This window comes from Lynx canadensis, chromosome X, assembly GCF_007474595.2.
Source record: "Lynx canadensis isolate LIC74 chromosome X, mLynCan4.pri.v2, whole genome shotgun sequence".
NCBI classification, from domain to species: Eukaryota; Metazoa; Chordata; class Mammalia; order Carnivora; family Felidae; genus Lynx; species Lynx canadensis.
In genome coordinates, this window is record NC_044321.2 from 19,614,389 (window position 1) to 19,628,987 (window position 14,599).

The 14,599-nt window shown below is 39.3% G+C and overlaps 1 protein-coding gene across 1 annotated transcript in view; it reads right to left on the minus strand.

Annotated features, from left to right (window-relative positions):
* Nucleotides 1-1,437: 1,437 nt before the first annotated feature.
* APOO (apolipoprotein O) overlaps nt 1,438-14,599 on the minus strand; it is a 57,673-nt gene continuing 44,511 nt past the window's right edge. The window contains exons 8-9 of the mRNA XM_030305455.1: nt 6,132-6,198; nt 1,438-1,696 (exon numbers count right to left, since the gene is read on the minus strand). Of these exons, the coding sequence (XP_030161315.1) occupies nt 6,163-6,198 (36 nt within the window). The 3' untranslated portion in view covers nt 1,438-1,696; nt 6,132-6,162. The remainder of the gene's footprint in view (nt 1,697-6,131; nt 6,199-14,599) is intronic.

Here is a 14,599-nt window from a genome sequence, read left to right on the forward strand (position 1 = left end):
AGTGTTCAAAATCGGAAGTAATACCTTACAGTTAGGAGGCACTCAAATACCTTTTGATTAATGATCTGTAGAGCATGCTGTGTTGTGAGCCATTTCTTCATCTTCTCTAGATCAAGCAATCCTAAGAATGAGGAAACTTGTGGAGTCTCTGCTTTCTGGGGGTGATATAAGAAGCCAAGCCAATGGGAAAAGCCTGAAATAATAATGGTATATTTATGAGTTATTAAATTTAGGCACAGCTTTAATATATTTGGATGGCTGGCACAGTAACACAAAAGTATTTCGGCAAAAAAAGGAAATAAAGATTTCTGGGTCACTACAGGGATTATTCTAGGGACAAATATGCTTCAGCTCATTAGTCCGGTAACAATGCTGGCAACATTCCTGCCATTTTGGCTCCATCAAATGTATTTAATATTAACATGAGCACGTTTTGTTTCTGTAGTGCTATCTTACCAAATGCTGTCAAATTTGGACGGTCACCAATTAGGAATTAAATTGACACTACAAGAATACAAAGACAACTTTTCATTTCCAATCTGACTGAAATTTGGAAATTGTCAATTCTCTTTCACATGCTCTTCCCCTGCTGTCCCATCAGCACTGAAAATAGAGTTCAGTGAGCTGCGCAGGCAGGGGCTCCAAAAGTGAGTACAAGGCCTATATACACAGAACCCACACACGCAACCACATACCATTCCTCCACCGACAGAGGACAGAGCCCACTTCATCACGCCTCTTGCGCTGACATTCAAGAAGTGGAAGATCTGGATAAGCTGGGAGGCAAAGGAACACAACAAGGGGTCACGGTTACTGTTTCCTTTGTATGTGTTCTAATTACTGTCATGCCAACTATTACTTACAGGTTTTGTTCTCATACTGGCCATCGGAGCATCGTCTCTCAGCTCTAGAGCCACCCTGCTCGACTCGACAGTTGCGGGGCTTGGACCGTGAAGATTGCCAGCTGGTACTGCTCTGAGAGGAATTAATGGTTTCCTTTTTTTTTTTTAATTAAAAAAAAATTTTTTAATGTTTATTTATTTTTGAGAGAGAGAGAGAGAGAGAGAGAAAGAGAGAGAGAGAGAGTGAGTGTATGAGTTGGGGAGGGGCTGAGAGACAGGGAGACACAGAATCTGAAGCAGGCTCCAGCCTCTGAACTGTCAGGACAGGGCCCGATGCAGGGCTTGAACTCGGGAACAGTGAGATCATGACCTAGGCCAAAGTCAGACCCTTAACTGACTGAGCCACCCAGGCACCCAAGTTAATGGTTTTCTTAAACACACACACACACAGACCCCCATGTGCACACACACATGTATACTCAGAGAGACACGACACAACATGCATATACACCAATATACACCACGCATACCACACACATGGGCACCAGATAGGCTTGAACTGTCAATCAATAATATAAAAAAAACCACAGAACAATTTTTTTAACTTGGAATTTTAATTATGTATATAAATAGCAACATGAGAGTGACGAGCTCTAAGGCTGGACATTATCTCTAGGTGAAAAGATTTCCAATTAGTCCACTTGGAGTATGGTATCACCCAAGATAACAAAGAAGTCTCGTTTAGTTTTTCCTGAAGAAGAAAGCCAATTTACTACATTCAGTACTGACTTCTCTGCCATTTTTTCTGTAGAAATACTGGTTTACCGCATGGAGTTTCCAATGTTTACCTATAACTAAAAGAAAAAGAATACCATAAGTAAACTGCTAAAAAAAAGAGAGAAACTCTAAAACTTTGCTTTTTGAAAATTCATTAGGTTTAAATTGAGAAGCCATATCAAATATTTACATTACTCATTACCATCATATGACCGCGAGGATCATAATGAGCCAGAGAAAACTATAATTATTTCCATTTTACAGATGCATAAGCTACAAATCAGAAAGGTTTTGTGTTTCTTCCAAACTACATTCAGATTCTCCACTGGCTGTGTACCTGAGCACAATGAAACAGATGGATGGATAAATGAATAAAGATTAAATGCCTAAGTGGTACAGCACACACATCTCTCCCCTTCTGAAAAACCAAACGATTACATTTCCACCCACGTGATGAAGGAGAGCATGATTCTATCACTGCTGGTCTGACGTATACCTTTCTTTACATCACCCCATTGTTCTCTTCTGGAGTGGAAGATACATCCTCCAAAGACACACCAAAGACCAAGCCAATTCTTCTCCAGATTGCTTCTTTTCCTAATATGTAATGAATCTACTTAGCAATTTTGGGTTTATAAATATTTTAGAGATATAAATATATCTTTTAGATATAAATATATCTTTTAATATAAAACCAAAAATTCTTAAGTTAAACATGTAACCCTCTAGCTTACCTTTTCTATCTCAGTTTATTGATGTGTTTTGGACTTGTCTAAGAATTCAATACATTTACTGCACTGTCAGAACTACAAACTGAGGTGCCTGGATGGCTCAGTCGGTTAAGCATCCGACTTCGACTCAGGTCATGATCTCAGTTTGTGAGTTTGAGAGCCCTGCGTCAGGCTTGGACTCTGGAGTAGGCTTTGGATTCTGTGTCTCCCTCTCTCTCAGGCCCTCCCCTGCTCGTGCTCTGTCTCTGTCTCTCTCTCTCTCTCAAAATTAGATAAACATTTTAAAAAATTAAAAAAAAAAGAACTACAAACTGGAAACAACCTATATTGATAAGGATTCAATAGGCCATGGTAGTCCATACTAGGAAATTAGTAAGCAGCTAAGAGGAGGAATGAGAAAGAAAGATCTCTAAGTACTAAGAAAAATATGTACATAATATATTAAGCGAAACAAGGCAAGTTATCTCATTTGTTCAACACAGCTAAACACAGCACTGTCTATGAAGTATTCTTACCAAAAGTCAATGTAAATCTGATTAAGCCTTCAGATCTATCGTTTTATGGGAAATGCAGAGAAGAGCAGAACCAACAGATAAACAGAACGACACTAAATGGATGCACTCAGCCACAGCCAGGATGTGGGATTCTCTAAAGGATAAATAGGTCTGTTTCTCAAAAAATTAATGGCAAGGGGAAAATGAAGGAGAAGGAACTATTATAGTTTAAAGGGGACTTCAGGGACCTATCAGTCAAATGTAATGGGGAAATGTTGTTTGGATCCTGATTCAAACCAAACAAATGCAAAAAGATAATCGGAGAGATCTGCATACTACCTGAATATGAGATGATATTAACAAATTAGTGTTAATTTCTTTAGGTGTGATGATAAAATTGTGATGTGTTCCCTCATGGAGGTTTCAGTGTACTCGCAAAACAGTACAAGGAATATAAGCGCATTGTGTCAAAAAACCAAAAGCAGGTATGGATGTGCACACATCTACACACAGAGAAAAAAGTCTGGAATGGTATGCCAAACTATTAACAGAAATTATCTCTGGGAAAGGAACAGAGGTCAAGACAAAGTTTAAAAATATTTATCTAATTTCTTTACAACAAATATGCACCACTTTTATAATTGAAAACACCATCTCCAATAGAGATGTAAAAAAATAAAGAATGAAATCAAGGTTGTATGTGCAGTAAGCTGAACTATGGCCCAGAATATTTGGGAAAGATGAAATAGATATTTAGGTAGTTTCCCGGTATTTCAAGTCTCATTGTCCCTGCAGAGAAACATAATTGTATTCAATGTAAAGTCTCTGGAGGGCATAGGTGGCTTCCTGGCCATTCACACTCCAGTCTCTCTTCCAACGGCAGGTCCATCCGATGCACCTTCAGGGCCGCTCCCCAGAGAGGCTGATTCTAGGGTGGGGTGGGGCCTAGGCCTCTGCCTTTTAACAAGCTCCTGCAGTCATTTGTTCGTATAACAAAATTTGAGAAGTACGGCTTGGGGTTACTATATGAAGGACTGAGATGTGAAAGAGGATCTGGGTTTGTTCTTTGTGACCCCTAAGGCAGAATCAGGACCATTGCATAAGAGTTACAAAAGGACATATTTTTGCTTAGTATAACAAACAGCTTCCTAAAAATCAGAACTGTCCAAAGATGGCTGCCCTGAGGGATGAGCTGCCTATCAGTGGAGATGAAAAGTTAGAACACGCAGGGCTACAGGGTATTTATGCTTGAGGCTGGCTGGGGGGCCAGATGACTTCTCTCAAATTCTAAGATCTTATGACTCTCTGTGTCTCCAAAACTATGCAGACAGCTTGAGAAACAAAAACCTCAGGCTGAGGGCTTTTGTGGATTGTAAATAGCAGCCATGATTTATAATCAATGTAGCAGTGATTTTTTAAAAAAGATATAAAAGAAAATTCATATTCACTGCAGCCAGTTTTAAAATACAGAAAGTCAGGGGCACCTGGATGGCTCAGTTGGTTAAGTGCCGACTTTGGCTCAGGTCATAATCTCACGGTTTGTGGGTACTAGCCCAGCGTTGGGCTCTGTGCTGACAGCTCAGCAGATTCTGCGTCTCCCTCTCTGCTCCTCCCCAGCTTGTGCTCTGTCTCTCCCTCTCAAAAATAAATAAAAACATTAAAAAAATTTTTAAATATAGCAAGTTATATAGAAGAAAATCTACAGGGGCGCCTGGGTGGCTCAGTCAGTTGAGAGTCCAATTCTTTTTTTTTTTTAACGTTTATTTATTTTTGAGACAGAGAGAGACAGAGCATGAACGGGGGAGGGTCAGAGAGAGGGAGACACAGAATCCGAAACAGGCTCCAGGCTCTGAGCTGTCAGCACAGAGCCCGACACGGGGCTCGAACTCACGGACCGCGAGATCATGACCTGAGCCGAAGTCGGCTGCTTAACCGACTGAGCCACCCAGGTGCCCCAAGAGTCCAATTCTTGATACTGGCTCAGGTTGTGATCACTGATCTAGCAGTTGTGAGATGAGGCCCTGCCTTGGGCACCTTACTGAGCGTGGAGCCTGCTTGGGATTCTCTATTTCCCTCTCTCTCTCTCTGCCCCTTCCCTGCTCACACACTCTGTCTCAAAATAAATAAACTTAAAAAAAAAAAGAAGAAAAGGTATAAAAAACATCCACAATTCTACTATCCCAAGATATATACTTAATTTTTTTGTTGTATTTCCTGGTCTTTATCCTTTCTAAAAGTGTATTATGCTATTTTTTTTCCATTTAACAAGTTTCCATGCAATTAAATATTACTGAAACATAACATTCCTCTTTATGGATATACCAGAATGAAGTCCCTTTTGTTTTTTAAAAAAATTTTTTTAACGTTTATTTATTTTTGAGAGAGAGAGAGACAGAGTGTGAGCAGGGGAGGGGCAGAGAGAGAGGGAGACACAGAATCCAAAGCAGGCTCCAGGCTCTGAGCTGTCAGCACAGAGCCCAACACGGGGCTTGAACTCACAAACTGCGAGATCATGACCTGAGCCGAAGTCGGATGCTTAACTGACTGAGCCACCCAGGCATCCCTGAAGTCACTTTTTATAGCTGAGTATTTAGACTATCTGCAAACTCAGTATGATCTTATCAGGAGATTGCAAGTGCTATCATATAATTTTTAATACATAAAAAAGTAATATTAATATAACTAATGTTCTGTACTTAGCTGGTACTCATGAGTAAATGCTGACCAAATGAATGAAAATAAACAGCGAATTGAGTATAAGACCAGAAGAAATCACACTGATTTTTCTGGCTTCATTTGGCATCCTAATTTTCTCCAGCTTCAGGTTACTCAATCTTTAAAGAAAAAATAATTATACCTATGATTTCCCAATGGCACTTATAATATCTCTATATAATCTTGAGTTTCTCTACAACCGTCATGCATTCAACAAATGTTTATTTAATGACTATTATATGAATACAAGGGTGCCTACCATAGTAAAGTGTTATTTGAGAAAACATAAAGCTAAGAAATAATGGCACTTTTCAACTGTTTGAAATAGTTTTGTAGCTAAATACCAACTGTCAAGTTCTAGCTTGCCCAAAAACCCAGATACTTCTCAGGAATGAACACATAAGTGAAGGCACCAAAACCCACAATTAAAGACAGAAGAAAACAACACGCTGACCTTTATGTACCTATATGAAGTTGAAACCGCTATAATTGATTACATTAAATTATGGACAAGTCATTTCAGCTGGTGCTAACAATGCTGAAAAGAACTACAGAGTTCCCTTGTTCTTTACCTGATTAAAATGGGCAGAGCCATGGAGCAGTCTACTTATTCCCAGGTGAATTCTTCACATTTCCTGGCTTATGAAACAAAAAATAAGAATATTAATACAGTTTAAAAAGAAACAATGAAACATTTAAAACAAGAGTGGAATGTCTCAAAGTGCTCATCTTCAGTATCTGGCTGAATACAACATGAAATATTATTATAAGGCAACATGACCCATTTCTGAGTTAACTGAAGGAATTGCTAGGGCTCCCTGAGGGCCCTGCTGTAATAAATCGCTATTAATCCTCAGCACAGAGAGTCAGCCAAACGCCTGATTCTATAAAATATCAAATCAAGAGTGAAACGAGTTCTTTACTACTTCATGCCACCATCATTGTTAAAGAATAAAATAAAATAAAATAAAATAAAATAAAATAAAATAAAATAAAATAAAGAATAAAGCTATTCTTCTCTGTGTATCATCCACCATAGGGGTCAAATCACACAACATGTTTACTGAGAAAGAGGTTATAATTGGACCACACCCATTCTGCCTGGCCACCATCTGGGAACGTATAATTAGGTCACGTCAACCACCAGAAGTGATGGAGGAAAGTTTCTAGTAGGAAATGTTCATGTGCTAAATGTTTAAGGCTTTCCTTTCTTTCCTATATGTTTTCAACACTCTAACTGTGAAAACATGTTAATAAGAACTGATGTCCATCAAGGAGCAGAGCTCTCTTGAGATGGCAACCTGAAGACAGCAGGCTACAGGTGAGGAGGCGATGGGGCTGGGGTTCTGTGGTCTAGACTTGGTGCAGATTCTGATGGTAGCCTTCTTGTAGTTAGCCAGGAGAAAGGAGGAACACAGACCTAACCCCGTCATTTCAGAGCATGGATTCTAGGCAACTCCAGGCTTACTGGAGTGGTTGAAAACTGGTGTCTAAGCACGGTGATCATACATCCTGGCTTGCCCAAGTCATACTAGTTTATACCCACTGTCCCAGCATAATTAACGGTACCCCCTTTCACTCTCAAGTGTATGATCCTGACTTGGATGATAAATTACACAGTTACCCTATATACAAATCACATCCACTTGACAATGGAGTTGTGGGAAACAAGGCCCTATGTATTGCTTGGTGGATCATCATACAAAAACCATGTCTACTTGTTGCTCCAAACAGAGCTCTATAGGACTCAGTACTGTGTACCTTACTCTATTCCTCAAGAGGCACGCTAACACACACACACACACACACACACACACACACACAGACCCAGAGGCCTTCTTGCTGTTGCTCTTCCAATCTGCAAAGCTCTCTCCCAGGATGAGAACTTCATAAATGTATCCCTTGACCTAGACTGGTCTATCCCAATTTCTGCCTGGCTAAATGCTATTCATCCTTCAGATCAAGGCTTTCCCTTGTCACCTACCCTTCCATTTAGATGAGAACCTTTTATTCACATTCATAGCACCCATGTGCTTCCTAATTTGTATAATTCTTTCATTCATGTTTGAATCATTCACTAATATATAAGCTTCGTGGGGTCACAACATCCCTAGGACCTCCTAGCACACAGTATTCAAACATCTGTTGAATAAACAAATGAAATGCAGTAGAACCTAGCGATCTGATGAGGGTAAAAAAAAAAAAAGTTTGGGTATGTAATTAATGAAGAACAAAAAGAGACTTAAAAAAAAGAGGCTTATGAAGCTAAGTACGATAACCATGTCCAGCAATTGGGTCTGTCATAAAAACCAAAGAGTTCTCTACCTAGTTAAATATATTTTAGGTCTGAATTACCTTAACCTAATGCTCGCCAAGTACTTGTAGTGATAGTTTTATACATTCTACTATCTATATTCACCAACATCTCAATCTCAAAAATCTAAGATGCTAAATACATAAGCTTTTTTATCTTTTGGACATTAAGAAAAGGAGCACATAAAATATTCTTCTAGTTGAGGAAAACAACTCTGTTGCTAGGAAATTTTTCTTGTTTGGTTACGTATCACTTACAGTGTAACAAAACATGACTAAAGAAATATTGAGGCCTTCCACCCTATCACAAATCAGACCTCTCTTGGCAGTAACTGCCATGATCTCAGAAAAAAACAACATGCTGACTTCAAAAGACAGATTGTGATTTAGCACAAGCCAGAAATTAAATTTGTTTTTGCATTTTCAGACAGCTGTATTTGAAATATTTTATAACTCATTCTCCTTATGAGTTAATTTTAATACCTATCAGGTTTCAATATTTTTTAAAGTAATTAATACATTTTATTTAACACAACATATCTAAAATACTATCATTTCATCATATAATCAACACAAAAATGAGATAGTTTACGATCTTTTTATTTGTACCATGTCTTCTAAATTTGCTGTGAATTTCTATTCACAGCACACGCCTCAATTCAGACCAGCTATATTTCAAGTACTCAATAGCTAGTGGCTGCCATATTGGACAATATAGGGCTAGAGGAATAAACTAAATAGCACTGTGATGGTTAGTTTTATGTGTCAACTTGGCTAGGCTACAGAAGAAAATTTTCTTACCACATCCATGAACATGGATGTTAATTTCTATTAGCAAAATCAAAACATTTATTTTAATCAAAACATGCATTGCTAATTAGTATGCACTGCCATGTGAAAAGAGATTTCCAGATAAACCTCGAGGGTACAGCAGCCCACTGAAATGTCTGAGCCCCTTGTCAGTTGATTATTCTGATCAATTACTTAACTTCCCCAAATGCAGTTTCCTCATTTGTAAAATGGGGATAGTAACAGAACCTGCCTCACAGACTCTTTGTGCACAAAGAGTTTAGTACCCAGGGCCAAGCTCACAGCAAGTGCTCAATAATCATTACCTATCCTATGTAAAAGGTCACTTAGAGGAAATAAAAGGTAAGGATAAATGACGTGTTAAAGACTCCAGTGACATTCCAGTTCACTGGATGTGGTACAGGCAAAATCATGCCTCCCCCAAACATGTCTGCATCCTAATCCTAGAAACTATGACTGCTACTTTCCACAGCAAAGGAGAATTAACATGGCATTGGGATTCAGGCTGCTAATCAGCTGACCTTTCAACGGGGAGATTATTTTGGATTATCACATGGGTTCCTATAGTCAAAGAAGGAGGCAGGAGACAGGGTCAGAGAAATGGAACGTGAAAAGGACTCAACTTGCAGTTGGTTGGCTTTGAAAATGGAGGAGGAGGGCTGTGAGCCACAGAAAGCTGCAGCCTCTAGAAGCTAGGAACAGCCCTCAGTTGGCAGCCAGCAAAACAGATCTTGATCCTACAACCCCAAGGAACTGAAGTGAATTCTGTCAACAATCTGAATGAAGGAGGAGATGGATTCTCCCCTGGAGCCGCCAGACTTCTGACCTATGGAGTCTAAGACAATGTAAATTTGTATTACTTTGAGAGCCAATTTGTGGTCATTGGTTGTGGCAGGAATAGGAAACCAAAACACTGGTGGGGGGGGGGGGTCCTCTTGGCTAATGCACATAAGCCCAATGGTTCCATTTTCCATCAAGAGATACTATCTTCTCAAGCAGAAGCAAAAATGTGCAGTGTCACATGACATCTATCATGGCTAGCATGTGCTAGAGTTATTTGATGGGTTTCTGACATGGATAAATTCATTTAGTCCTCAAAATGGCACCATGAAATACTACTCCCATTTCCCAGAGTGCCGCAGCTATTTCCCAAGGTTCCAAGGGAACCTTGTAAGAGGCAGGGCGGGGCGGGGTGGGGCGGAGCCTGGAGCGCCTACTCCAGAGTCCACTCTCTTGGCCATCAGGCTATGCTGCATTCTGCCTTGTCCACCTTTCTGATACCAAAGTGTTACGCCTTTCAATAAAAGGAGATGCTCCCCACCACCCAGTATTTCCATCTTTTTATTTTGCTAAGTAATGAAGCTTAAAAAAAAAAAAAGAAAAATCAGTGCCTGGTACTTTTGTTTCTTAGAATTTTTAATAGCAAAAGCTAAAGAAGGCACAAAATCAGAACAAATTTAGCTTTATGGAAAACCCACCATATTGCCCTTATTTTTATTTGTATTTTATTGTGTTGAGGACACTTAACATGAGATTTACTCTCCTGACAAATTTTTAAGTGTCTGATACAGTACTGTTGACTATAAGCACTATGTTGTAGAGCAGATCCCTAGAACATATTCATCGTGGGTGACTGAGACGTTATAGCCGTTGAAGAGTAACCCCCCCATTTCCCTTCCCCCCCGGCCCCTGGCAACCACCATTCTGCTCTCTGGTCCTACGAGTCTATTTTAGATATTTCATATAAGTTGAATCATGCAGTATTTCTCCGTTAGTGATAGAAATATCCAAGAGGATCATTTTGAAACCACGTAACTTACTCAGAGCAAGACTTGAGTGTGCTTAGCAAGCTGAGGAATTTGGAATGGAGGAAGAGAAAGCAGGGCATATTTACTCAGGGTGGTGGCTGCTGCTTCCCTTTCATTTTCCTGCTGAGCCAGCAGGGGACTGAACACAACTATTAAAAGCCCAGCTTCAGAAGTTCTGCTCAGTTTTCACATTAGTAACAGGTTTATATTTCTTCATGTATTTTCCTGCCCTTTAACGAATTATGAAGATTTTACTTTTTAGTTATTGTTGGCCTTTAACAGTGATTCTACAATTCCTTCATAGTAACTTGTTACATCTTTTTAGAAACCTAGTGAAAACTAAACATGCCATTTGCCGAGACACACTGCTGTGTTTGACTAATTAGAGAAGAACTCCAAAAGGGCCATCTGTGGGCCTGGGGCCTTGCACCCACGACTGGCTTCCATCTCGGACACTCAGATGTTGGGTTGATACCAATCTGAAAGGGTTTCATATTAGCAATGGACAATCAGTAAATAGTTGCAGGCTTTTATTAAGCTCCTAGATTCAAAGAGTGAAAACCACAATGGAAAAAAAGTCAATAAAACCAACTATATTAAGAACTTCTGATGCTCAAAAGACACCTGAACTGAAAAGACAAGCCTCAAACTAGGAGAAGACATCTGCAAACATGTGACCAAAAACATTAGCATCTAGGAAAAAAATAAAGAACCCTTATAAATCATTAAGAAAGGAACAAATCAGTCATACAATAAATGGCCAAAAGACATGAGTAGGTGTTTCAAGAAGAAGAAACCAATAAACGTGAAAAGATGCTCAACCTCATTAGTGATCAAGGAAATGTACATTAAAACTACAATCAGAAATTCTGAGGAGTGCCTGGGTGGCTCAGTCAGCTAAGCGTCTGACTCCTGATTTCAGGTCAAGTCATGATCTCACGGTTCGGTTCATGAGTTCTAGCCTTGCGCCAGGCGCTGTGCTGACAGTGCAGCCTGTTTGGGATTCTCGGTCTCACGGTCTCTGTGCCCCTCCTGCACTCACTCTCTCTCAAAAATAAACAAACAATGGGCTAAATGGGAGATGGGTATCAAGAAGGGCACTTGTTGGGATGAGCACTGGGTGTTATATGTAAGTGATGAATCACTAAATTCTATCCCTGAAATCATTATTATGCTATACGTTAACGAACTTGGATTTAAATTTAAAAAAGGAAAAAAGAAATAAAATAAACAAACATTAAAAAAAAAGAAATTCTGAGATGATTTTGACATGCCAGATATCAAGGAAACCATCACAGACTACTTGGGGCTCATGTCAAAAACGCTCAAAGCCAACTTCTACTAGCCAGAGGGACGATTTGAATTTTAATAAGGAATAAGAATTACAAAACATTCAAATCAAAAATGTATAAAGCAATAAATTTATGATGATATTAAAAAAATTAACTGGTCACTGTATGTTAGCCAACTTGACAATAAATTATATTTAAAAAAAAACCAACTAAGGGGCGCCTGGGTGGCGCAGTCGGTTAAGCGTCCGACTTCAGCCAGGTCACGATCTCGCGGTCCGTGAGTTCGAGCCCCGCGTCGGGCTCTGGGCTGATGGCTCGGAGCCTGGAGTCTGTTTCCGATTCTGTGTCTCCCTCTCTCTCTGCCCCTCCCCTGTTCATGCTCTGTCTCTCTCTGTCCCAAAAATAAATAAACGTTGAAAAAAAAAATTAAAAAAAAATAAAAAATAAAAAAAAATAAAAAAATAAAAAAAACCAACTAACTGGTGACCTTCTGAGGATGAGTGGGAACCAATTCATTATTTTGAAAATTGGAAACATAACAAAAAATGTTATGGAAGACAGGAAGCATTTGTCCTGTCTTTCCTATAACTGGGTAACTAAATGGCAGATGAGGGAAGTGGTTCTTTATTTAAATATTCCAGCTAATAAGTGAAAAATGACATGGCAGAGGTAGAATATAGCCATTTTCTAACCCCTGGTGAATCAAAGGGTCTCGGCATTGCTAACACCAAAATAGCAAAGCAAAAACTAGACTTATGTGCCTACGTAGACCTACAGCCTTGCCAACAGGTTCAAACACGAACCTCATCAAGCAATCATCTGGATCCAGCTGCCAATCTGCAGGAAATGCAGAGAAGACAGGTACATGGTCAACTGCACCTTATGTGTGACATCAGCAAAGCTTAAACCAATGGAAACTCTCTAGGTCCAATATGCCAAGTTCTTTTAAGTTTACTTATTTTAGACAGAGAGAGAGAGAGAGAGAGAGAGAGAGCGAGCAAGTGGGGGAGGGACACAGAGAGAGAGGGAGAGAGAATCCCAAGCAGGCTCTCAACTGTTAACATCAGGCAGAGCCTGATGTGGGGCTCAAACCCATGAACCGTGAGATCAGGACCTAAGCCAAAGTCATATGCTTAACCAACTAAGCCACTCAGGCACCTCCTGCCAGGTTCTTTTAATAGATACGTTGTAAGGAAAATAAAAAGGTGGAAGGGGAACTTGTAGATTTAAAGTGATTTAAAAAGAAAGAGGGGGGGAAAAGACTTAAAAGGGTTTATATAAAGTCAGAAACACTAACAGGCAAAACTAAAGTGACAAGGTGATAAAACCACAAAGGAAGATAAGGAAGTTATTACTCTAAAAGGGTACTAGGTAATTTTGGATGGAGGGAGAGGACTGTAACTGGAGTGGGCTACATGGAGGGGGTTCTGGGGTGGTTGGTAAAGTTCTTTTTTTTTGTTTGTTTGTTTTTACATGATGGTCACAAGGGTGTTTGCCTTATACTAACTCACTAAGCTGTAAGAAATGAATTGAGCACCTTGAATCTGGCGCCTTAGACCACTTGGCCATCCTGACATCCTATAAGAAATGAACTGAAAAGTTGTTGCAAGAACACACATTATTGGGGCAACCAGGGAAACCTGAATATGGACTGCATAACTAGGTAGTATTTATGTAAATATTTATGTACCTTTCCTCAGTGTGATAATGATATTGTGATTATATTAGTGAATGCTCATGTTATTTGGAAATACATGCTGAATTAGGCATGAGTGGCAAGTGCAATGATACCTACAGCCAACTCTCAAATAGTTCAGAAAAAGAAAATACAGGCATGTGTGAGTGCCTACACACATGCAAAGTAAGAGGCAAAGCAAATGTAGCAAAATGCTAATTGCTAAATCTAAACCAAGGGTAGAGTCATTGTATACTATTTCTGCAAGTGTTCTGTAGTTTTCAAATTTTTTTAAATAAAATTGGAGAATAAAGCAACACACACACACACACACACACACACACACACACACACACACACCCCAGAGTGAAGAACTATTTTAAAGCTACCACAGTGGCAACCGCTTTGTAAGACTACTTGGTATCATCTAGTAAAATGGATGTGCAGACCCTATGAACCAAGAAAGCTCTGAATAAACCGTGACACATGTACAAAAATGTTCAGAGCTGTGTGTGCAACAATATACTGAAAATCACCAAACTAGTCATCAACATAGGTATTTTCCCCCAGAGGAATATTCTACAGCAGTGAAAATGAATAAACTATAGCTATATATGGCCTGTATTAAGGGGACAAAACAAGTTACAAAAGAGTACATACAGTTAAGACTCCATCTAGATATACTCTTTATATTTATTTGTATGTATATTTAATATCTTTATATTTTAAAGGCAAAAAACAGACAAGTTCAACTACAGTGTCTTATGAAAAACAGGGAATGAAAAACAAAATTCTGGAGAGTAGTTCCCTCTGGGGAGGCAGGGCAGGACATGGAGGGCATGGAGAACTTGGAAGACATGGGCAATTTCCTATCTTTTAAAAGGTAGATGGATGGTTGGTATATATGTGGTCATTATACTGTTGGATTTTAAACTCTGTGTGCATGTCTGTAAACAGAGTTTATTTATTTTTCCAAAGATTTTTTTTAAGGTAATCTCTATACCCAATGTGGTGCTTGAACTCACCACCCCAAGATCAAGAGTTGCATGCTCAAATGAGCCAGCCAGGTGTCCCTGTAAAGAGAGTTTAAAATCCAACAGATACTGTCTATCTCAAAAAAAAAAAAAAAAAAAAGCCCAAAA